This window comes from Drosophila gunungcola, unplaced genomic scaffold, assembly GCF_025200985.1.
Source record: "Drosophila gunungcola strain Sukarami unplaced genomic scaffold, Dgunungcola_SK_2 000001F, whole genome shotgun sequence".
Taxonomy (NCBI): Eukaryota; Metazoa; Arthropoda; class Insecta; order Diptera; family Drosophilidae; genus Drosophila; species Drosophila gunungcola.
In genome coordinates, this window is record NW_026453197.1 from 15,333,877 (window position 1) to 15,359,029 (window position 25,153).

At 40.3% G+C, this 25,153-nt stretch overlaps 2 protein-coding genes and 1 long non-coding RNA gene across 8 annotated transcripts in view; all 3 read right to left on the reverse strand.

Moving 5' to 3' along the window:
* LOC128263283 (neuronal acetylcholine receptor subunit alpha-7) overlaps window positions 1–16,294 on the reverse strand; it is a 54,948-nt gene extending 38,654 nt beyond the window's left edge. Inside the window, exons 1-2 of one of the 5 annotated variants that reach the window (XM_052998236.1) lie at window positions 16,060–16,293; window positions 14,202–15,154 (exon numbers count right to left, since the gene is read on the reverse strand). The gene's annotated coding sequence lies outside the window, so the exon portion shown is untranslated. Of the gene's footprint in view, window positions 1–14,201; window positions 15,155–15,832 lie in introns of all 5 variants that reach the window. The other 4 variants (XM_052998235.1, XM_052998239.1, XM_052998238.1 and 1 more) reach the window with 4 other exon arrangements.
* Window positions 7,386–8,679, reverse strand: LOC128263284 (epidermal growth factor-like protein). Its single transcript, XM_052998242.1, has one exon. It carries the CDS (start codon window positions 8,618–8,620, stop codon window positions 7,487–7,489), a length of 1,134 nt encoding a protein of 377 aa, XP_052854202.1. The 5' UTR covers window positions 8,621–8,679; the 3' UTR covers window positions 7,386–7,486.
* Window positions 16,295–18,501: 2,207 nt separating the features above from the next.
* On the reverse strand, window positions 18,502–20,176 carry LOC128261830 (uncharacterized). Of its 2 annotated transcripts, none has more exons than XR_008268293.1 (3): window positions 19,765–20,176; window positions 19,563–19,680; window positions 18,502–19,448 (listed from the first exon to the last, which is right to left on the reverse strand). It is a non-coding gene; the product is annotated as an uncharacterized LOC128261830 (long non-coding RNA). The 2 variants fall into 2 exon arrangements; XR_008268292.1 differs by having other exon boundaries at window positions 18,502–19,161; window positions 19,212–19,680.
* Between the last annotated feature and the right edge of the window lie 4,977 nt (window positions 20,177–25,153).

Sequence of the window (25,153 nt, forward strand, 5' to 3'; positions counted from 1 at the left end):
GATACACACTGAGTTCACGGACACACACTGCCAAACAAACCGAACAGGAAGTGGTCTTTTTCCACCCCTTTCCACTGTTTCGAATGACCACCACTTGGGCAGAACGTGATTTACCAAATTAGTGTTGCTGTAAGTCCAAATGGCGTTGGCCCTAACCGAAATCACATAAAATATGGCTAATACAAACCTTAATAGTCCATTCGATAGCACAAATACAACAACAAAAGGGTTTACCAATTGTTCCCTTCTTTCAAACACCTTTTGTTTTTCAATGGGGAATATTTAAGCAAAAAATGCTAATTTAGGAAGTTAACGGTAAGGGTCAAGGGTTTTTTTTCCCAAACACAGAGAAAATATTGGAAATAGTTTTAAGTTATAATGATATTGTTAAATTCGTTCTTATAAAGCATTTGCCAAATTGATTAGTGCAACCTACGTTGTAAAAATGTACATGTTAATCTTATTATTTTGACGTTAGTTTAATTATGTATAAAGTATTTTAACAAACAAACCGAATAAAAGCAAACTTGTTAATTGAATTAAAATATACAAGCGAATTACAAAAGCTGCCCCCAGGGCTTTCACATATTCATTGTTGTATGCAGAAGCCTCCCCCTTGAGATCTAATACTCCCCCTCGATAAACACACGTTTATTTAAGAGTACTCTGCTTATACCAAACAATATAAATTCAAAGTAACTGCAACAATAAATAGGAATCATTTTGGGGGCGATTAACTTGGGCGGAACAAAGAGAGGAAAGGCATTCCCATACATGTCTGTATGTATATTCGCCGGATTAACCCTATAGGATTAACCCCAAATGTGCTGTGGCAATTATTGCCAGGCGGATGCCGTCGACGTCGTCGTCGACTGCAGCTGGCATGCCAACTCAGTTTTTAGCGTAGACGGCAACAACTTGACCCATATTTCCAATGAGCTGACACCAACACCACCTCACTTGGCACTTAAAGCTAACACACCCCGGTCCAAGCCCCTAACACCGCCCCATCACATCCTATCGCACTGCACATTAACGTACTGAAAACTGAAATTTTGTCGTCGAAGCGGCAAATGAGCTGGAAGATGCTGGATGGGGGGTTGGGGATGGTAAGGAGGTCCAGGTCCTGCTAAATAAATATATATACACATAAATCCATATAAATCTGTTTGGGTGTGTGTGTTTGTGGAGGTTTGTTGGCAACGAAAAACGAACGCAAAAGCGAAAACCGAAAACCATTGAAATACCCATAATGGTGGGGGGTTGCTGCTTTTGCGACGGCGCAAAAATAAATTAAGTAAAAATTAATGTCACAACACAACAGCAAAAGCAGCAGCAGCAGCAGCAACCACGTTGCCTTGGCTTTTTTAAATGAATTTTATTAGGCAGATGTGCTGGCTGACTTCCTTGGCCTTATCATCGGTTTTAGTTTCAGTTTCAGTTTCCTTGTCCTACTTGGCCACGCATAAACAAACACTTAAAGAGCGTATACAGGGTGGTTTGGCTTCAAAATCAAATTAAGCGTTGGCTGTTCTATTCTCCCTCCTCAACCACTACTACTTTCTCCGTTAAAGAGAGCCTTTCTCGCTCTCTTCGGCTGGGAAACTCTCTCTTTGAGTGTGGAGAAAGTGCGTGGCAAAGTGTGGGTGGGTAAAAGCTCGCTTTTGCTAAATTTTAGCCCTGGATGCTGCTGGAAGTTCCTTCATATTTCCGCCGGTCCCCCAAAAAGTTGTTGCCATCTTTTAGGCACGCATAGACATTTTAATGTTAGCCTCGTGCCAGCTGAAAAATAGAAAAAAATCTAGGAAAAGCGAGGGAGAAGGGGGTTGGGAAAGTAGAGAGCAGCAGAGGAGCCCATGGAAAACTGCACGCAATTTCATTTTGATTTTTATTGCGGTGGCAGTTGTGAGCAATAAATGCATTTAGATGGAATTTCAATGACAACTTGGCTGTATTGCATGTTATTAATGTTCTTTTGCAACGGTGAGAGGCTGGGAAAATGGAAAAACGACATCCAATCCAAAACAACATCAATTTGGGGCTATTACAATTATAAAAGGTTGATTGTGTGCCGAAGTATTTTATTACGTGTTTACCTATTTGAATTGTATAGTTTTTGCTCTTATTTTTGGGAGAGGGAAATACCTTATTGACTATAAAAAACTCTTTGCTCGAATAAAAAAATTTGTATTTTTAAAGGGATTGTGTGTTTACAATTACCATATATATATCATGCCAGTCTTCACTTCCAACTCATTAAGAAATTAATAAGTTTGTCAGTACGGAAAAATATATTACTTTCGAAAAAACACATTAAAAAGTAATCATACTGTTAATACTGTTTCGGTTTCGCCGGCATATTCCTTTTCCAATGAATTTTTGTAATACAATTTATGCATTCCGTTTAACCCAACAAATTGTGTAAAGCACAAAAAATACTTATCCAGTTCGGCTTTTGTGCTCTGATCGAACCTTGCACGGCTTAAGTGCATTTTAAATGTGGCCCTTTGTGTGTTGCTCTATTTTATCTGATATTCCTCAGCCTTTTGCCTTGAACGAACTGAAACTCCATTAAAACTAATTAATGTTGCGGCGTTTAAAATAGTTGCAGGAAAATGGCGATGAATTGCGGGTGCTTGGTTGCAGCAATATCTGCTTTACCGGGGAGAGTAAATAATAATTACTAATACCCTGGCTGCAGTCCGGCGATGATTATAGTCTGCACACCCACAGGCGGTATTTCAGCGCTGAAGTTACAGCAGATTGCGTACCGTAGACACGACTCCCCCCGAACAGCCCCTTACCTTCAATGGGGCTGCCAGCGAGGCAATTGACCAACATTTTCAATTAATTTTTGCTCCAATAAGCAGGCGGGCTACGAAGCCAGTGAAGAAGTGGGCTCGACTGCCACCCCACCGACCCCTTGACCTCACCCCCAATCCCCTCTCCACGCCGTCCGTTTCGGCATCAACATTTACATGCCCCTCTGATGAAACTCTGCTTTGGCCTTTACGCACAGTTGAGTTATTTGAAGCGCAGTTGGGTTGGCCTAAGTCAACCCATGTACTTTATTTGTAGCTTCTAAGAAATCTATAGCTCAGCATAAATATTTTTATTTGTATACATGGGGAAGATCGTTTGCTTACACAGATGTATATCTTAACTAACAGTAACAGATCTTAAAATATCAACAGCCCCAACAATTTTCTGTACTTTAAAAACTCCTTTGTAATATTTTATTTGTCGAATAAAATGTAAAACTAAATAAACTTAAAGGCTTTTTTTAGGTATTTTTGTTATATTACGCAATTATAATCTACAATCCCAATGATATAGTTTAAGGTAATCGATTCACTTGGGTAGGATTTAACAAACATATACAGCCTAATAATGGTCTAAGTTTTACCATGAAATAAATTCCACTATCCAGTTATCGTTATGAGAAAAACTTGGTGACGTGGTGCGAACTCAACACTTTCAGTCCCAGATCTAGAGTCTATAAAATTCTATTTTACACGCAAAAAACCGCATCTCTGTAGTTTATATAACACACAACTATACAAGGCACAAGTGAACCATGTGCATTAAGTTAAATGCTTTGCGGGCTGGGCACTTTGCTTTCTAAAAGGTAAAACTAAAATAAAATAAAATAAAAGTGTAGAAAAAAAGGGAGGGGGCACGGTTGCGAGCGCTGCGTGGTGGCTAAAAGGAGCTGGGTAAAAAATGCTTTTTCAAACATTTAACGATTTTTTAGGTCAGCTAAGAGCGCACGAATATTTTATCATAAAAATACGAATGTACAGGCAAATCTAAATTTGTGTGTGAGCAGGTGCATACAACATTTTCTTTAGCCTCAGTTCATAAAAGTCAGACACTCACAAATATTCAGTGCAGAGTTTATGGAAATTTCTCTTTGGAACTTGGCAGTTTTTTTTTGAAATGCGAAACTTATTAACGTACTTCAAGTTGTGGATTGGAAAAGCGAGTGCTGGTTTCTCTAATTGCAGCGTCCACAAATGTTGTTGGTAAAAACGTGGCCTTGTCACGACTTGACAATAAGCAGCCTGAAAACATGGCTTGCAAAAATTGTGAAGCAGCTTAAATCGCAGAATGCAGTGGAGGGGGCAACGTTTTGTGATTATTGAAACAGAGCCCTTCTCGTCACTCACATGCACTCATCTTCGTCGACGCAGTCTACCCTTCTCTTTCTAAACGGGTCTCTCCATCTCTCTCTGCCTCTCTGTCTCTCCACGGTGCTGTAAATAATTTCAAAGTCTGCGTACCGCCGAGAAAAATAGGTCAACAGTGTTTTTGCTGCTGCCGTTAAACTGGGCGTGACGGTAAAAGTGGCAAGCTAAAGTTGCATGCGCCACGCCCCTGCATCCCTTTTTATTTCATCCGTCCCCCCAACTGAATTTGCCGCCCTAAAGCTTTCAACCATAAAGTAGCTAGTCCTAAAATTCAGCCAACTTTCGCATACTTTTCCCCCACCTAATTGGGCAGCCGGTGGGCGTGGCAGGGGTACACATTCGCACACATAAATTGCATAGGATCAACTAGTGGTTAATATTTGATGGCTGCTGTTTGCGTTTTCCCGTGCAGCAACAGCAACGGCAGCAGCAGCAACAGCAACATCAGCTGCAACAGCAACAGCGGTGGCATCCGAGCTAACTGCAGCGACCTACTTTCCGACAATGCATTTTTGCAGAGGCTGCAGAGCGAAAGGGGGTGGTACTGGGATGCAAAAGGGATTGGAATGGGGATGGGGATGGGGATGGGGATGGGGACTGGGACTGGGATCGGGGGTGGTAAGAGTTATTCGAGCGCTGCATCAACAAGTACACACTGAATAATTTGCAGGGCCCCCGCTAGGATGCGAAGGGAAAAGAGTAAGGGCTCTGGTTGTTGAATCTACTTCATATCTTCAGCCATGTAAAGTGAAGCTGTCAATAAAGAAAGTCATAGCAATAAATGCATTCCAAAGAACAATAAATTGGCATTTCACTTATCTTAAAAACAAATAACATCTTTTCATATTACAACAACAAAATTTTTTAAGCATATTGCTAGGATAATAACGTATAAATGCTCAACATCAACTACCATTCTTAACTAATCCAAGTAATCCCTGTTGAACTTTGGCTTGGTTATGTATTTCTTTAAAATTCTATTAATAAATAAATTTAAAAAAAGTGTAATTAACATTTACACAAATTTTTCTGAGAACAAACATTAAGTTAGCTAAAACATATATATAACGTAGCTATATACTTTTATATAACTTAAGAAAAAAATATTTTTTCTTTTTAAATTCCAATGTTTAATTTCACATAACTCTTTATTCTTTAGAAGCATTTGTTATTTATTTTTTATCATACAGAAAACCACAATTGATTAAAATTGAATGCACTATATATTAAAGGCTCACGAAAGAAAACTCTTATTTTAGCTATAGTAAAATTCAAGCTCTTATTTTGCTCCCAAGGCTTAAGTTTTAATTGTAATAACTTTTTCGCTTAGTCTTCCTGTATGAACCCTTTCCCAGTTTCCACAATCCTTTTCGCTGGCAAACGAACCATAAAAATGCTCGACTAAAATCTAAAAATTGTCCGCCATTAGCACGAAATCTTTGAGGTAACTATTTTTATAATTCGTTTATGCGTTTTAAAAGTTTGCTTTCAGTTTGTTAGTTTTTCAAGGTTTTAGCGCAACTGTTTAACAACGCTTTTTACTAGTAAAGCTAAAACAATTTTTGCCAGAAACAAATAATAAATAAATAACTAACCAGCGAAAGAGCAAACTGTGCGAAAAATGAGGGAGAAATGTGTAAAAAATGAGGAGCTGGCGGAAGATAAGGCAAAGGCAATTTTGAAGGCAGAGGCAGAGGCAAAGGCGGGCGAGTCCAGTCGAGTCAAGTTGAGTTGAGCCAGGCCATGTCCTTGGGCGACTTCCCACGTAAAAATATTCACCAGCAAAGGTTACCCCAACATACACATGCACACACACACACACACTCGCAAAAGCAATCAAAGAGAATGGCTGAAACAAACTCACAGATACAGATACAAATACAAACATAAACACAGATACAGATACAAATACACACTCAACGCACCGACAAAGAGAGAAGAAAACAACATAAAAATTAAAGAAGCTTTAAGTATGCGAGGGGGTAGCCATTGGTTTGGGCCACCTCCTCTTGCAAGATTTCGTCCTTTTTCTTAGAATTTTGCACGCTGACAACGTTTATACGCTCTCACGCACTCGGCTCGCTCTTCGCTCGCACTTTCTCTGCGGCGGACTTTCTCCACTCTTGCCCGGCTCTGTGCTCCCTGTTTACCTTAAAGCTCTCTGCTCCCTGCCATTGTGCGACAAACACATATAAATGTGCAGCGATTATGGTTAAAAAGATCTTTGTCCGTTGCCATATACACTTTGCAAAGGCTAACATACAAATACGGCACACAAACATAATACTTTGACTACAACAATAAAGCAGCATTGAAATATATAAGACACAAAATAGGACAAAATAGTATCAAAGATTGTTCAATGTTTAAAAAAGTAGAAATAGCATCCAAGAACTTTCTATTTTCGAGAAATTTGTTCTTATTAAATTTAGATTTTGGCAACGTTTTCTAAAAATCAGCGCAAACTTTTGAGAAAAAAGTTGGTTTGTTACAATACAAAATGCCAAGAACAACTTAATTAAATATAACCTAATTAAATACTCCATCCACCTATTTGGAGCTGACACCATAATAATCTCCTTGTTCATTTGTCTGAGTATTTTTAGCCATTTTCAAGTTGGTTTGTTTGCTGGTGCGCTGAGTACCTCTTGCCTCGAATGTTTATGAATATTTTATTTACATATGCCAGTCATCAGCATATGAGTCCATATTACTGCTAAGGGACTCACAATCCGTAAGCGAGCCATAATGGAGTGGAATGGGTAATAAACGGTTTAAATTTATCAGCAGAGGTTAGGAATTAATACTAAAGACCTTAAAACTATCTATAATTTTTTCGGCATAGCGATAACCTTACGGAGAACAATTTCTTATCTGTTCTTTGTTTAGAAAATGTTGGATTAAGGCATTGATTTATCCCTTTAACAATTTCTTATCTACTTGTGTAAATGAATTGGGAGTCCTGAGCTGATAGCAAGGTTTAAAGAAAGAAATTACTTTCTACTTAAATGGAAATTGGATGATTAACGTATTGTTTTTCTCTACATTTACTATTATTATTTTCAGCTTTGGTAAACATAGCTTAATCGAAAAACAACGATAAATAAAACCTGATTTTAGTAAACTTAAAGTGGGTCTTAATGGGAAAATTCCAAATAACTTTATTTTAGTGGCTAACGGTTTTTATTAATGAAATTTGTATTAAGTCGATATGCTTTATTCTCAAATAAAAATGGTTTAAAACTAACAATCAAAGTTGATCTAACACAGCCCAAAGCCAGGGTGAACTTGACCCTTCACGGCACCCACTCGTCCACATCGACGGTCTTCTGCGAGTACTGGCACTCCATCTCCTTGTTAGCCAATGTGGCACGCTCCTGACGATACCGTTTTCCGCCCAGGAGTCCCACTATCAGAAGGACGAACAGTGCTCCGCTGGCAACACCAATGATGGGAATGGTCCAGGGATTCAGCTCGTCCTCGTCGTCGGTGGCCTCGTTCAGGCCAAGTATTTGGTCGAAGAGGCTGCGCTTACAGCTGAGTACTCCACCGTATTCCATACTCTCCTCTGGGACAAAGCCATCCGAGCAGTGACATGTGCCCGATTCCAGGCATGTTTGATGCGGACCACAGCCGGACTTAAGGCAGCCCGCCTCATTGCTGTTGAACTGCTTCTCGCGGCATTCACCGCGGAAGAGGACGTAGTCCTCGGGGCACTCGGTGGCGGTGAAGGCGGCCGTTGAACTGGTGGCCAGGGACTCGGCGCTCTCCTCGGTGGTGTCCAGCTCATCGGATGTCAACTCAGCACTCAGCTCGACGCAACGCTCCTCGGCCTTGTCCCATCGATAGCCGGCGTTGCAGGAGCAGCGGTCTACGTCGATGCACTTGCCATGGGAACAGCCATCGCCCACCTGGCAAACGGGGGCACAGTCGCCACTCACGCCATCGCCAGCTGGCTGGAGTTGGGTGAAACCATCGCGACAGGCGCAGGTATTGGGCGCCACGCACTGGGCTCCGGGTGGGCAAAGGGTCTGGCAGATGGGCTCACAGTAGTGACTGCCATCCAGATGGTTCCTGGCCGAAACGTAGCCGGAAATGCATTCGCAGCGATCAGGGGCGGCACAACTGGCATGGGCTGGGCAACCGCGACTGCAGACGGGCTCACAAAGGCCCGATTCCACCTGCAAGTAGCCAGGGCAGCACTCCCTAATCAGCCGATGGGTCACTCGCTCCTCCTCCGCGTCGTAGGTCTCGGTGTACTTCTCGCTCTTCTTCCACACCTTCCACTTGGGCTGGCTCTTCACGATGGTCCGCGTTTTTGTGACCGGCACTTGGGTGCGAATTGTTTCGTTGCGTTCGCAGAAGTTATCCCGCTGAGCGGTCACTGCAGCGGAACCTAGCAGCAATGTCAGGGCCCAGATGAACTTCATATTTCCGCGAGAGATTATGCTTGTCCGTTCTTAACTACAGTCGGTACAGAACTGAGTTTTCCCAGAACAAGAAGCGCAGTCGAGAGCTAAGCCGGCCACTCAGGCAGCAGAAAGCGGGGAGGATCGGCAGGCAGAGCAGGCAGGCCAGCAGATAGGACACAATAACATCCGCAGCTAGATAAAATCGCTCTCTACACTGACCAAAATAAAGTGTAACTATCTGTACCAAGTAGACAGTATGTGCCAAATAGTTGTGGATAGTTAATTGCTTATCCCCAAAAGATTATTGCATTTGAATATTTGTTGATTATTAACATTTTAATTCATAAATTAAACTTTAAGATGTATCCTTAAATTAACTACCACATCTCCCATATTATTGATATATATATATTGTATATATAATTAACAAATTTACGAATAAGTCTTTATAAAACATAAGTTTTGGAAATAAAACAAGCTTGTATTTGTAATTATAAAATTGTAGGTATACAGTTAAAAAAAATTTTTTCAGTGCCCTTATCCCAGAGGGTTGCAGCATATCTGAGGCAAAGGTCACCCTCGGTTTGACTTTGAACCTCCCTCTCTTTGTCGCAGTACCCCTCTCTATGCAAGTCCCTTTTCTGTTATTTTATTATCATAATGCCCGCTTCATAAGTTGCCCGCATAAAGACAGTGATAAGGCTGAAAACAACATACTATAAAGATGCAATTGTTTTCCATTGAGAATAGCGACCGATATGACTCACAAAGAGCGGAACTAAATGGTTTACATTGATGTATTTTTACTTCACGACTTCCTTTAAACTAATAGCAAATAATAATCAGTTTATGCCATGGCATTTTTTACATATGCATTGGCCTCTTAAGGTTGAAAAAAATGTTTGCTTCTTAGATTTTTTCCACCTTAATTTCCTTAACTGATCCTTTTTGTTACCTGCCTTCCTAGGGTCTTACCTGCCTAACTTGTTAGATCACGTTTATTCTAAGGAAAAATCAAAGAGGTTCCCAGCAGGTAAGATTTTTGAATATAATTTATGTGACAATTTAGTTTTGTTTAGGAACAAAACCTTCTTATTGAAATTTAGAAAAAACCATACAAAATAGAGGTTCAACCCAAAGTCATCCGCTTGTACTTTGAGAAAACATTTCCCATATTCAGAAATATGGGAAATCTATTCCGAACAATTATTTGATTACCCCAGGCATTTTAATATTATCACATGAAATTTTAAAAACAGTATGCATACGATGCTTTTATAATTAACTGTTCACACAAATCGGTCAATCAATTACCCCAATTGAAATATGATCCCCAAGCGTTTAAAAGGTCACTCATTGGCAAGCTTCCTCCGCTTTGGCAGAGCGCAATTTCAATTTGGCAGGATGAAACACATAAATGTTTGAGGCACTTGAAGATGTTCTAGGGCCCAGGAAGCCTGACGTCATTGGGCTTGCGGCAGTCGCACATTTATTACTTTTGTCACGCTCGTTTCGAGTCGGGATCTCTGGGACAATGTTTTGTTGAGCACATTCACAGGGAGCCCGAAAGCCCATATCACAGTGTGTATATATGCGAAGTGTACAAGCATATATGTGGCCATTTATATATGTATGGGCAACTGTCAATGCAGGAACAGGCGGCGTATAGGACACGTATCCTGTGCCGCAAAACGCTCCAGCTCCTCCGCCCCGCGGGCTGCCTTTATGGAGCATATGAACGGATGAATGACAGCTGACATAGAGACAAAAGTGTGTGTGACACAGTCACATTCTAATCTAAAATAATTGAATTGAAGTCAGATTGCAACTGATGCCTTTTTCTCGAGTCTGTGTGTGTGAGTATCTCACAGATACATTTACAGATACAGATACGGCACGACTGTTTTTTGTTTGCAGTGTTAGTGTGCTGGCTGTTGTTGTTCTGGGTGTGCAAAGTGTAGCTGTTGGATAACAGATAGACGGCATGTGCCACTTGCCACTGACAGTCAGCCCGTATCTGTATCTTTTGGCGGCGTATATCTGTATTTTCTTTAGTAGTCGCCAGTTGCCCACAGCCCACAACCCCCAATCGCGTTTCACATATGCGGGGCGCTGCCTAAGATAATTAATGGTTTTCTGGTTTTCGCTAACTGGATTTTGGTTTGTCATTGTCTCCCGAAACGGATCGAAATGGGAAGATATCCAGCTTCACTTCTAGTCGAGATTTCTCACGTCGGCAACTGCAATTAGGCCCGCGGACTAGTCAAAGTTGAGGGCGACCGTGAATTATTGCCCAGCTTCGGCTGCGATTCGCGACTCGCTAATTGCCAGCCATAAATTTGCATTATCTCACGTAGGTAAACCCCCCTCCCCCAAAAAAGCGTCCAAGGAAGTCAGGTGCTCCCTTCCGTGGCCCAGTTAAATTATCTAAGTTGCTTGGGTGGCCCCAAAAACTTTAGGCCCAGGCCGGGTGACATCTGCTGCTCAAATGCACAGGCACGTAGCTGCCTCCGAATCAGTTCGGGTTAAGCTGGCTGGGTCGGGAGTTCGTTTGCTATGGACAGTTTAACTGGCAGCATGTTAGAGCATTTCATGGCTAAGCCTCTCTCAGCACCTAAGCCCTCCTTCCCCATCAGCCATCCCCCATCCTCTTACTCTGCGGGCAAAAGTTTTGGTCGCACGAAAGTTTCCAGCTCCTGAATGATACGACAATAATTTTAATTATAGATTAGCAGACAAATCCTCGAATGAGCACTAAAATTTCACAAATTATGACAGCCGAGGCAAGTTTTTGCCAATAAGGGTGTCAGGTCTATGAAATCTATATGCGGTCACAGCCAGTGCTGCCAAATTGATACCGGACTTAATCGAAAGAATTAGGAAACCTAACAAATGTACATATATTATAAAATATATTTTCAAACTGGACGTTCAAGGGATTTATTATAAAGGACATTTCCTATTTTTCATTGCATACTTTTGGCAATTATAAAAATTATTACAAAGCCCTGGAGATTTCTGTGGTACCCCCTATCATATCATATCAAATCATAAGTTCTTTAAACCATAAAAGTTAAAAAAGAACATGGCTTAATCAAACAGTAATTTCCACATATTTCTATAATGTTTGAGTAATTTTATTCACTCTTTAGACCGATTAATATTAAGCAACTGTTAAAAAAAAAATGCTGAATATTAAATTCATCAATTCTGTTCTTAATACAAAGTATCGTCATTCATAAATTAATTTCTTTGAGCTTTTAAATTTATGTTCTTTACTTTTTTACTTAAGTGTAAGACATCTATCCAAGCCATGAGTGAAATGGTTTAAAGCACTTAAGCTTTTGCCTTCGCCAACTAACCATATCTATATTTCTATTTATATTTACCAACCTCTGCACTGCCCTAGTTTCGGCTAATATTAAGTGGTCCAAGATAGAAAAAAACACGAGAATTGTTAACCTTAAATCTCTTTTTCATCCGCGTAGCGAAGGTTAATAGAACCAGCGCAGAAAGCTAAGGGAGAAGTCCAACAGAAAAGTGAGCATTGTTTGTCAGCTTTTGTGCGTTGGACTTGCCAGCTGCCAGTTGGCCCCCATAGAATGACAAAAAAAAAGCGAAAAAAAGGACATCAAGGATAGAAGGGCTGGTTGGGGGGACCCACGTGAGACACTTTGGAAATGGAAAAGTGAAACTGAAAACTGCGTCGCCGGCTGTGATTAAAAAAGTAGCGACGCCATTTGTTGTATCTGCACACTTATATATAGTATATAGTTGGTGTGTGTATATAATTTGGTTCATGGGCTCCAGCTCCTCATCTCTCTCCGGGCTGCGGCCATTTTCATCCGCTGCAAAGTTTAAGGTCCTTCATACATAAATAAGTAGTAGGCAAAGCGGCGTCGCCTCAAAGCACGGCGGCAAACAGCAGGACGAAAGGAGCAGGAGCAACAACTAAGCGGACATGACACCCACTAGAAGAGCGCTCTTCAAAAGCGGCCAGCAACAACAACCACAGCGACAACAACAACGACACTCATCAACAACGGCCAAACAAGGGCGATAAAAACAAGCGCAACAAGGACTTTGAAACCCGAGACCCGGAGTCCAACATGACACATCGTCATCATACACGAGCGCCACGTAACAGTCGCTACAGCGACTGCCGACTGCCGACATTCTGACAACGCCTATGTCCCTGTGTGTTAGTGTGTGTGTGGGTGTGCATTAGTGTGTGAGAGGCTGGGTCTCCTTTGAGCAGTCACTGTGGCAGTGTGGCAGTCAGTCAGGGCTGCTGGCACATAATTAAGGACATCGTCGGCAATCGCAAGAGGCTGCGAGGAGGGCAGCGCGAAGTGAATTACTTTCGGGGATACTCTTTCCAAATGGCACTGGTCCAAGGACAATACATTTGCGGTTTTCACTTTCAAACGCATTTAAATATTTGGCTAAGCTAAACTTTTTAAAGAATATATATGAGGTGATGTAGCAGGACAAGACAGGAAATCGGCCATTGCTGCCTATTTTTAGAAACATTTGCTTGCCTAAAAAGCCAATAATGACACTGAATAAATGCCTACGGAATTTGGTGGCCTTTTCCATACCCGTTCATAGGTATTTCCAGGGTATTTGCCACAGACTCACTCACAGCTGCAATTTTCATCTCACTGCCCTGCTGTTTGCACTTGGATTTGCTGGCGGGTGGGAGTGTGTGCTTGGGAGTCTGCATGAATGAATGATGAAAGAAATGGCTAAAGACACTGGGTGCTGCCTGGGCCAGAATGGGTCTGGGTCTGGGCCGAAGACGAAGACGAAGACAAAGCCTCAAATGGGCATAATGAGCGTAAGGAGGCGGCAAAGCCGAAAGTGCTCTCGGGCGCTTCCACCAGCTTGAGACAATGCAGCGCGAATTGTGTCATATTGTTAATGAAAAAGAGTCAGGCCAAAATGAGCAGCGAGTGCAAAAAATGAAAACAAAACAGGAAGCCGGAGCACTTTTAATATGCAACAGTGCCTGCCAAATGTGTGTGCGCGTGTGTGTGCTTTCCCAAAATGAAAATGAAAATGAAAATCAAGCCAAAGCCCAAAAACCACGGCACCAGAGCAAATAAAACGACGACGGAGCGAGCGTCAAGTTATTTTTTTTTGCAATTGTGCGCTGCTTTTTATTGTCCTCCGAGTGGCTGCTGCTCTGTTTGCTTTTGGGCATTGCTCCGGAACACCACACCTACACCCACGCACCACGCACGCCACCCACCTACTTGCCAGCTGGCTATTTGAATGTGCCTGTGTGGTCGTCGAAAGGTCAATGGAACAATTTTAAAATGCTTGCCCGAGAAGTGAAACAAAAAAGCAAATCAAGTCCAACTGGGTACACGGGCATGGAGAAAGCAGAAATAATGCCTGCGGTTATGGCGTTGGGTGTACGAACGCTTTCTGTGACTATGGCGATTTTTAGGGGCGTGAATCCAAAGAATGGTTTATAAACAAAAAGAAAAATCCATACAGGACAAGGAGAAACTCAATAGACGTGTACCTCGACTATTAAAAGTACTCTCATCACACTGTCGAGTTACCAATTAATTTTTAAGGAATGACTCACCTATATATTCCTTTTCCGTATTTTTTGCAATCAAAATTTTTTCCAATTGGCATATAAGGATTGAGCTGATCGTGTGGAATAATTGTTTGTAGATTTATACCGTTTACTGATTTGTGAGTTAAACTTGCTTGATTTTTTCTTGCGTTGTTTTATAACAAGTGCTCAACCTTTTTTATTTAATTTTTCTTTCAGATTTTTGGTTTGATAAGTAATGAAGTTAATGCAATTAATTTTAGTTCAATAATAATTATTATTTAGTTAGATGCGATTATTGAAATATGCGTATGTATTGTATCGAGTTGAATCGATTAATTCAATTTCAGTAAATCGAAGATCTTCAAGGAATTTCCTAATTATCCCGTTTTTATTCTTTAGCCAATTGAGCTGTAGTTCTCTTGGGGTGGTCCTTATGCTTTAACGTTTTATTATTAAAAATTTGTATCAATCTTGTGCGCGTTTCAGTTGCTTATCGAATTTAAACATCACTTACAAAATGAGTTTTCTATATAATAGAACACTTCTTATTCAAGTTAATATATGCTCTGGTTTGCTTTTGTTCTTATTTTGTTTTTGTGGATATTAAAATTGTTTTGTCATTGTGTGTTTTGAATTTAGGTATGTATGCTTTTATATGATGTATGACGGTATTAATGTTTACAACTGGCTTAAAGTGTTTTTTTTTTAGTTTTGCAACATCGTTATTTATTAACTACCTTTTTCCGTTCGATTTGTCTTTGTTATAATTACAAAATTGCTTTAGTCATGGTTTAATTTGTTCGCGAAATCAACGATTAAAGAATTTTCACTGGTTGATGTTTATTTCCGCAACTTTTAGACTTTCAACCAAATTAAATATTGCTTAGTTTAATGTATTATATGTAGGCTTATATTTGTTTATGCGGGTATCCGGTTTTAGTTCTGCCATCCATTGCCTGTGTTATGCGTGTCGACGGCTATAAAGTGGAGGAGAATAACATTTAATTTAGTTAATGAAATTAACCATATATTATTCAATGAGCAATAATCACGCGTTTCTCACTTGTTGATAATGGCCCAGAATATCATTCGGTTTTATTCATTCGTACCCCCTTTCCCGCAGCCATCCGCCCACACAATGTGAACATAAAAGTAACCATTGTCATTTATTTTTTGGCACCTGTTATACAGACACACACGCACACACACATGTAAATGGAGACAGAGAGCGATGATAAACGAAAGAGAGTGAGAGAGTTGCACTTGACATGTATCTGAAAGATACTTTCCATTTTGAATATATTGATGGCCTGATGGCCAATTAGCAATTCGCACTCACACTTCCTTGGCAGACAATTCTAAAGTAATAGAAATGACAAAGTCGGTAGCATAAAAATAAAAATAGAATAGAGGCTGGCAGGAAGGATGTAAGAAAATATGTGTACAGCTATAACGTGAATGGTAATGGTTAAACCGATGCTGATGATGATGGAATTTTCACAAACACACACACATACACGAGCTCTGGGCCAGAGAGAGGCTTACAAAAAAGAGCAAAAAAAGGATACTTTAGACGTTTATGTTTTTTTTTTTCTCCAGAAGAAGTAGGAATGACAATGTATATAGACTCCTGAATAGTTGTTGAATGGGTTTACCTGCTGGAATTATTGTACATATTTGAAATAAATTATCTGCTGGCCGTGTGTGAGTGCGGGCCACACTTGTATTAGTATATATATATATATATAAATATATATATGTATAGTATTGTTGTGCACACATACACAGCGCGCGCACCGTTAGCGACAGACAACAGGCACACACACGCACAGGCATACGCACACACACTCGGAGAGAGACGCACACGCACGGAGATACGCACGGACACGGACACAGACGCAGACACAGACCACGGGCAGCGCGGCTAAACTCTCCAGCTCCGTTAGCACACTCTCAACGGCTCCACCGCTCAACCAACCGTCCAACCGTTCAATCGTTCAATCGCTCAGCCGCTGTGCATGGAGGCAAAAGGCAACTGACAGCACAACCCGAAACCGGAACACCAACTGAGTCCGATGCCCGTGCAGCATTGCCAGCCAGGCGGCGCTGGAAGTGACTGCAGAGTCCTTTGGAGGAGCCGAGCGCGAGCTTCGTCGGCACATCCCACGATACATCCTTGTGCAGAAGTTTGAAATCCGAGCGCCGCTTGGGGATGCGATGCCGATGTGAACGGGCTGGAACATAAATACATATTCACATACCTATGCCATGCCACGAGTCCTTGCCAGCCGTCAGGACTCGTGACTCCACGGAGCCTGGAAGGCCTTCGCTTTGACCGTGTGTGCGTGTGGCTCTGGCAACAGCTTTCAAGCTCTTCCCGGAGAGCTTTCCTCGGAGGCTGTAAGAGAGCGCCAGGATGTGCTCCCTCGCTGCACTTGTGTTAGTTAGCCCCCCACCTATGCGTGTATGCAGGGTGCGGGGCGCTCACATCCTGTCGATGCCCATTGCATTGGTAGATGTGGATGGTCAACTCAAGTATTTTCTATGCAAAAAACAGGATGTAGCATACAGATGTTATAGGACTTAAGGAACACTGTGGTAAGTCTTAGAGTGTTAAACAAATGCTCTAAATCTTAAGAATTAATATATGCAAACATTATTTTTATGACGTATAGAATATAACCCGTTTCAAAATTTCTCTCATTACACACAAGCAAAATAGATAGTAAATTTTTACAAGTAATATTTGGATCTATTTAAAAATTTAGTTAAATCTAATAAACAAGCCAAGCGTAAATTCAGAAATTAATGTTCTAAAAAGTCAAGAGATATATTTATTTATAATTTTCTTTAAAGCAGCTTTCTAATCTATTTAAATACATTAAAAGTAAAAAGAATTTTTTTATAAAAGAAAATGGTTTTGTTGAGTATATAAAATATTTTTTATGAATAGCGTTAAAGTCTAGGTCATTAATAATATTCACACAATTTTAATTCATTTATATCCCACACACCCTTGAGACCATAAGCTCGCTTCTATGTTTTCAACATACTGCCACTCTAGCGAAATTGACCTACTGCTGCCTATTCTCACCTTCATCAATTCAATCGAAACTAATTTGAATGTCTTGCGAATACTCGGAGCACATTCATTCATACACGCAATGCTAAATACACGGTACAAGAGCTTACTCCCATACCAATATGGGATTACACGGACACACGAACACACCGACAGCGTGCACCCATACAGACGCAGCATGCGTAGGTCCAGAGCCAAAAATGATTTATGACCCCACAAAAAAATTAATTTAAAGTAAGTTCGTATGAATGAAAAATGGCTTTTACAAACGCAAAACTACAGGGCACCCGCAGAGCGAAAAAAAGAGAGCGAAAGGGGCAGGAAGCGGAGAAAGTGAGAGCAAAGGATGCTGCAAAGCGTTAATATTGGTTCTAGCCCAGTCATTTCACTGCTCTCTTCGGGCCAAGACACTTGTGGGCAGCTGTGTCTCTTAAAAACCTCTTTCTGCCGAGCTTTAAGCTCTTCGGAGCCTTCCAATGCAGTTATTCCTGTTCGTCCTTCCAGTGGCTCCCAAACCTTTTCGGGTCGCGCACCCGACAGCAAAGTGAACGAAGGACAAAGGAGGCACAGGACCTGCTCGGCCTTCCCTGCTCACATTTCTCTCGCTCTTCTGGCATCGGTTGGTATCCATGAATGAAGGCTGCCGATAATGCCAGTATTTTGCGCCGGGAACGCAGCACGGTGCAGACGGGCTGTGGCCGCAGGATATGCATCCGCTCCGCTCCACCTCCCACTCCCCAAGCCCCTCCCCCTCCCTGCCGCACCCAAAAAACCGAAGGGTAGATCTTGCACCAAATAAAAGCACTGTTTTTGCCTGATTTACATTTTTGATTATCTAGCTAAGCCAATCCAGGCAGCCGTGTACTCCTATACGTATACGCAATTTTTGCTTGGTTTTTGTTGCAAATCTCATATGCACGCACTTATTTCAATTAACTTGTTTAAGAGTTTAGAAATAAGAGCTCAAACCTGTCGCCAGTGCGCATTCATGGAAATGTATTATAGTCTACTCAAATTTTTTTTGCTAATTTGAACGATCAAACTTAATGCTCTTGGAATTTTGTCTTCTGAGTTTTAGTTCCTATACTTTTTTTCTGTAGAAATACTCAATAAAAAATTATGGATGCTTTTATAGTTTTTGAACTTTAATAATAATATAATATTTTTTATTTTTATTTTTTTTATTTTTTTTTTTCAGTACTTAAGTTTTTTATTGCTAAATATTTTAAAGCAGGTGTTTGACATAAAGAAAAGTACCAAGATCTAATTGAACCTGAATATTTCCGATTAGTTTCCACACTTTAATCGAATGAAAAATGCTAACTAGAGTTGAGACTAAGCGGAAGGCTAATTAATTTGCCCACTCTACTAGCATCTCATTCCGGCTCAGTTCTCAGTCAGTAGCTTTCGCCCATTGTTGTTGGCATTTGTCGCGGGCACGGGCTGGTCCTGGCGCTCAATTGCTTCATTTTTATCACAAACAAAAACATACACTCACTCGCTTCTTGTGGCTGTGTCAACCGGCATCTAAGTGGCCTGCTCCAGTATCCAGTATCCGGTGTACAGTGTCTCTGTGCATGTGTATCCTTGTGCTCCCATCCTGGTGGCTCCTGCTCTTGCTCCTCCTTTTTGGCCCGGTCCACATTGCTTTGTTTGTGCGGATTTTATTTAATTTGCTTGGCACTTTGTTTGCCTGCCTGTTGGCTTATTTGTTTTGATTTTTCATGCTTCGTGTTTTCGCTGGCGTTTTGGGTTTTCCCTCAGTTTATTGTTTGCTGCCTTTGTGGGCTGCTGCCTTTCGGGTTTCTTAACCTTTGCCTTGGCTGAATAATTGTCTGAATGTTTGCATGTGATTTCCAAGAAATTGATAAGATATCCCAAACCGTAATTGAATAGTTACCTCTTTGAAGGGGAAACGCTCTTTAAATGCATTTTTCAAATTAAATATTTACCGAGAGCCAAACTCGCCAATTAACCGCCCGAGTTGACCCACTTAACCAATGTCCGATGCATGCAAACCAATGTCCATTTGCCTCGGTCAAACTTTACCACCCCCCCACAACACCGCACACCCAATCCCTTTACATGTCTGCTCCACTTGGTAGCTCTGCTCAAATATTAATTCATATCAAGGTTTTGGCATTCATTTTCAATCCAACCCGCAAATCTCTTTTCCCTTGGCTCAGTTCCTTTCGGCAGGGATCGTGTAATGAAATTTAAGCAGAATTGTAAACAAAGTTGTGCAATAAAATCAACAAACCGCAAAAAACTGTAATTTAGAGCGGAGTCCACAAAATGCTCACCATGAGAAAAGCTGGCAAGGCTTTTATTTAAAAAGTAAGGCATCTGGCATCTGTCTGATTTCACGAGCCATTTGCAAGACACCATTTCGCACCGAATGCAGCCGTTGAAAGCAGCCAACTGCATTTGTAGCGGAAAGAAAGTGCCAAAAAAGCGGAAAAAATGAAAAGCAAAGGACGGCAATTTCGTTGCAGAAGCACTTACACAAGGCCACACAGGAACTCCATTTGAGGCTCGGCCAAATTGACAGTTCCAGGGAATTTGCCGTGACACTCAATTGTTCCAATTTGCTGATCTGATTTTTCGATAATTTATGCAGCTTGATTTCGTTTCCCACTTTCTGTTTATTCACTTTTCCAATTGATTTCGTGACTGTCAAATGAATTGTCGCCATGGCGGAATTTCTCTCTCAGATTTTGGCTCTCGGATTTTAGCCGAAAACTGTGTCGAGGACATCGGAGCTTAAAAATAGTTCAGCCAATAATTGAGGAATTTAACTTGTTTGCTTTACGCTTCGAGTTGATTAAAGAATTTCATTTAAACTGTGCAATGTAATGGACTATGAAGTCTTTCAATAGAAGGAAAATGAAAATGTGCTAAATAAATTAATCTTTATTTGAATAGTATGTCATGGCACTTCAAATTTCCATACCTTTGACATTCCCATATTCCTTTAAACATATTACTCAGGGCATTAAACAACCCGACTGACGTAATTGCATTGGCCCTTGATGTTCAGTGCTCATTTGGCATTTCATATCGATGCTCGCTGCACATTATTCATTTCCAACCGAGTCAAACATGATAAATGAAATGTGAAAGAAGGAAATTTATTGGCGCTGCAGTTGCCTTCGCAATTCAGTGCGCTGTATTGATATCGGCTTATCGGCCGAGGTAAAAACTGAGACAGTGTACCGAAAGGGGACAAAGGCTTTATCGGCATTTTAATCCGTATGAAGCAGCCGGAAGTTTAACCAACTGCAGCAACATTCTAGGCGTGGCACCTGTACGCGAATATTCCATTAAGCTCTTCACTGCCGGTCCATCCCTCAAATTATACTTTTTCAACGGGTATCGTCATTTGCTTTATTGATTTCAGCTGATAAATATAAATTTCTCTAAAACAATAAACTCAAATGGGCCTGCCAAACTAATTGGTGTTTCAAGCGGTGCTTTATGAAAATTAAAACAAAACTGAAAAGATTTATTATTTAGCCTGCACAGTTTGGTAAATAAAACTAAACTAATTTATTATTATTAATTGTGCTTAATCTTATATGTATTTAAACACCAAAATGGACAGTTATAATTAGTTAAATAATTTTGGCTCTTTTCGGTAATGGCAAGCCTGTTTAATTATTCATTTTTGATTACATGGATCTACTAAATTAAAAGCTTTCAAGGATAAATAATTGTATAAGAGTATTTATGGCTGCAGTTCTGAAAGCGATATTTCCATTGTCCTGGCTCTCCGCTCTGTTTGTAGTCCGTCTGCTTCGTTCTGGTTACTTTAATGCAATAATCCTTGAATGTCGGACGCACGAACGAGTTGATAACAATTTCAATTTTTATGACAAGTCAACTTGGCTAGCAGGAGCAGCCAGTTAAATGGCAACAACGTAAGGGCCAAACGAAACGAACTCAATCGTGCCGATGGCGAACAATAATAATAAGAACAGCAACAATAATAACATGGCCGATTGCACCATTACCGCTCTGGAAGCCAACCTCCTCTTCAATGGCCATTACTGGCGCCCGCATTTTTCGCTATACGGCTATCCGACTATCCGACTATCCGACTATACGTATATACATGTATATATATTCCGATATATATGCAGCCTGCAGTCTGCAGGCGAAACGTTATGATTTATTGGCATGCAACACGGCGTTCTCCTCCGGAAATGTGTGTGCAGTCAGCCATTTTGACGCGAGAAAGGCGTGGAGTGGGCGGAAAGGCGGCTTTATTACGGCTGTTGCCGCCGAGTAAGCTGAGATATCACTCAATTCGCCTTTTGCACACGACTGTCAACAAATTTGCATCACCATCCATCTGCAATGGCAGAGCAGGACCCAGCTCACATTCCCAACTGTCTGGCGCTTAATGGCTTAATCTAAACTATAAAAAGCATATAAAATGGTCCAAGCACTGGCAGAGATTCAAATAAATATTTTTAAAAAATTATGCAATCCTCTTTCTTTTATTACAACTTTAATTCATAAGAGAACAAACCCAAAATGGACTAATATTCATAAATCTTTCAAGTAATCCGTAATAAAAAATCATTTTAGTTTATAATCTTGCAAAAAAAAGACATTTCCATTAAATTTAACATGAACTTCGAATTTAATCTGGATTTTGTATAATTCCTCTCTTATTCACACAACCCTCGTGTTAGTTATTTCTATTTTCTGAACTGAATTCTGAATTAAAATTTGGATGCAAAACTTTTTACTCTATTCATATTCATTTTATTTTGGTTTATGTCCGACTACCACCGCAAATCCCTAGAAAATTACGTCGATTATTCAATCATTTTGCCATCAACCATTTTGCATATCCTTTTTTAGCAGTTTGCCGTTGGACACAGGACTCTGATTTGTTGAAAGTTTCGTTGTCAGCAGCAATTAAAACAACACCGCCTACGCCCCGGGAAATTCCCCCCAGTGTCCGCCCACTAAAAAATGCACTGAAATTACGAGAGTTGTGCAGCAGAGCAAACAAAAGCAGGGAATCGTGAAACAAAAACAAATTGAAGGCCCGCCTGGTCGGGCGACCACAAATGGAATGTTTTTACAGGCCTGGGACCGGGACCTGGATTGGAATAGGAACTAGGACTCGATTCCGGGGAGCTAAAATGAAATTAAATACGAAAAAGCATGGGCCCGGAAAAGCAAGAGCCACTGGCCAGCGGCACGAAAAACATGTGAATGTGGCTTGAAAGTCAGTCAGATTCGGGGCGATTTTAGGTCCGTGTCCCTGTCCTTATCCGTATCCGCAAACGTGTCCGGGTTCGGGTTTGTTTCCCCGTTCATTGTTGGCATGCCAAAATTTTAACTGCACACCAAATAAATAAACACTGGCATATACTGAAATTGTTGTGACTGCAAGCCCAGAATGGAAACACAAACTTAATGCGGTCTTGTGTTTCCGGCAATGAAAACTTTAATACTTTCTTTGTGCTTACTTTTGCTCAACAAGAAAACTTAGACTGACATAAATTAATGTGCAATGGAAAATACATTTTAGAGTTACTCAAAAAATTACAAGCAAATTAAAGTTTTTTAATTTAATTAAATATATTTATAGAAAGCACACCGAGGGGCCTGTAAAATGATTGTGCCTCACTGCACTTGTTGTCCTAGTAAATAAAGCAAAAATTGTATTAAATGTGAAAAGGAAACGAAATAAGCAAAAATCTTGCTACCCGTTGTGCGGACTTGGCCAACCTTCAGAATTGCAATTACAATGAGCCATGGGTAACAACACAGAGAAAGTTAGAGTTCGGTTGGAGTCCTGTGTGGGCGTTTGGCAAAGAAAAACTCAGTGTACGTTAAAAAAGGACAATGCGCTTATTAAAATATTAATAGAAAAGAGAAAAGGGAGGCTTGAAATCTGATTTCAAGGGAAATTAATGTGCAGTAAGTTTGGCAAAGCAATTAAAAATTTAACAAGGACTTTGAAAAGTAAGGCACGAACAAGTACTACGTTGTACTCAAGAACTGGTCAAGGCATCGCTTTTATTTTTTAAGATAACACCGATTAAAAATAAATTGTAAAGATAACAGTTGTTAATTAGTTATTTTTTTTTACTATTTTTAGTATGACATATAGTTCTGCCAATAACTATCCATCAAAGAAAAGTAAATTAAGAGGAAAAAAGCTTAAAAGTTATTATGCAAATCGGTTCCAAAATGCATCAAAATAATCGCTTTTAAATATTTGATGCCAACTGACTTAAGTTGGATCCTTTCTACAGACTTAATTTGTCATAAATATCATTTGACTAAGTAAAAAAATATCACTTTCATGTTCATCGTATGAAAACGAAAGAAGCGATGGACGGGCAGACAAAACCGGAAGCAAATTTATTTTGCGGAACTAAATTGAAATTATTTTGGCAGCTGAAATATGTAAGAAAATATTCTAATACCCCTATATACACACTCCGAAATGGAGGGTCTCTGCAATAGAGCTTGAATGCCAGACTTGCTGGCAAATAAAAGCAGTTTGGCGAGTGTGCAGATATCCCCTCGTTCCCCCACTTTTGCTGAGCTCCTAACCATCTGCATTGCTTCTGGCAAATGTGTTGGCCGTCCTCTGCCTTCTGCATTCTGCCTGCTCTAGCTGGCATTTGGCCAAGTCTTTTGGTAATTTCTTCTCCTTTTTTATTGCATTGGCCAAAAAGGAAAATGCAGCTAAAGCGTCGAGAAGGCAAACAAACAAGCGGCAGACAAGGAGAACATATTAAATTTGTCATTTTAGCGCAAGGACCGACTTTGTATCTGCGGGAATATTGAAGTCAAAGTTCGTCCGCCGCTCAAAGTTTTTGTGGTAGTAAAATTTACAACCGCATTTAGGCTGGGAAATCGAAATCAATTGGTTCTGCGAAAAGAAGAAAACGTTTAAGAAAATAATAGAAAAAGTTATAGACTGGCGGTAGATAAGTAATATTTGAGTATGATTTTTTGGCTGCCTAAAAGTATGCTTCGTGACTAGTGCAGGATAGTAACACAAAGAATAAATAATTAAATAGCTCTAAAGATTATTCTCAGAATACATTTCTAAATATTTTAAAATAGAAAAAATTAACAACATATTTAATGTTGGTTTATTAATCACCTTTTTATTCGATTGTAATAAATAAATCCAAATTGCTTATTAAACTGATTTGTATTGAATTTGTTTATTTAGATTTTTTATTGTCCTTTTTGCTTTTGGTATTGCTTACTGTCTTTTAGTTTAGAGCTTTTTATTGTACTATTATTGTACCTGAACCCAATAAATTTCTTTATGTTAAAATGCCAGCTTTCTTGGTTTTTCAGTTCAACCGCAATGCTATAATATTGTGATGGCATTGAGATTGTTTCAGGATTGCATTTTCGTTCAGTTGTTAAGCCTTTAAAAATCGCTGCCGAGGATGCATCCCGGTTTCAATTTCAATTTGCAAGCCAACCAAAGCAACAAGGACAGCCTTATATTCTGGCACAGACTCAACGTTTGCATTAATAAACATCGCAACAATGTGGCAACAGGCGAGTTTGTATGGTCATCATCGTTTTATTTGGGGAGGTTCTGGTTTTGTTCAATATCTGTGTCTGAACATTCCAGTGGACAGAGCTTGTTGCGGCTTTTCAGCTGTGGTTATTCCCTTCTCCAGGACTGCTTTCGCACACATCACACAACCAATTCTACCTCCCATGCCACACGTGTATTCATATAAAATCTCGTGAGGCCGTCAAAATCAGCAAATAGGATAAAGTAAATGTTGATATGCAGGTGAAAAACAAACAAAACAAGCCAAAATGGTCCCGCAGAGATAAAAACAGAGAGGAAGCGAAGAGATTTCATCTGTGCCTTTGTATATTTTAA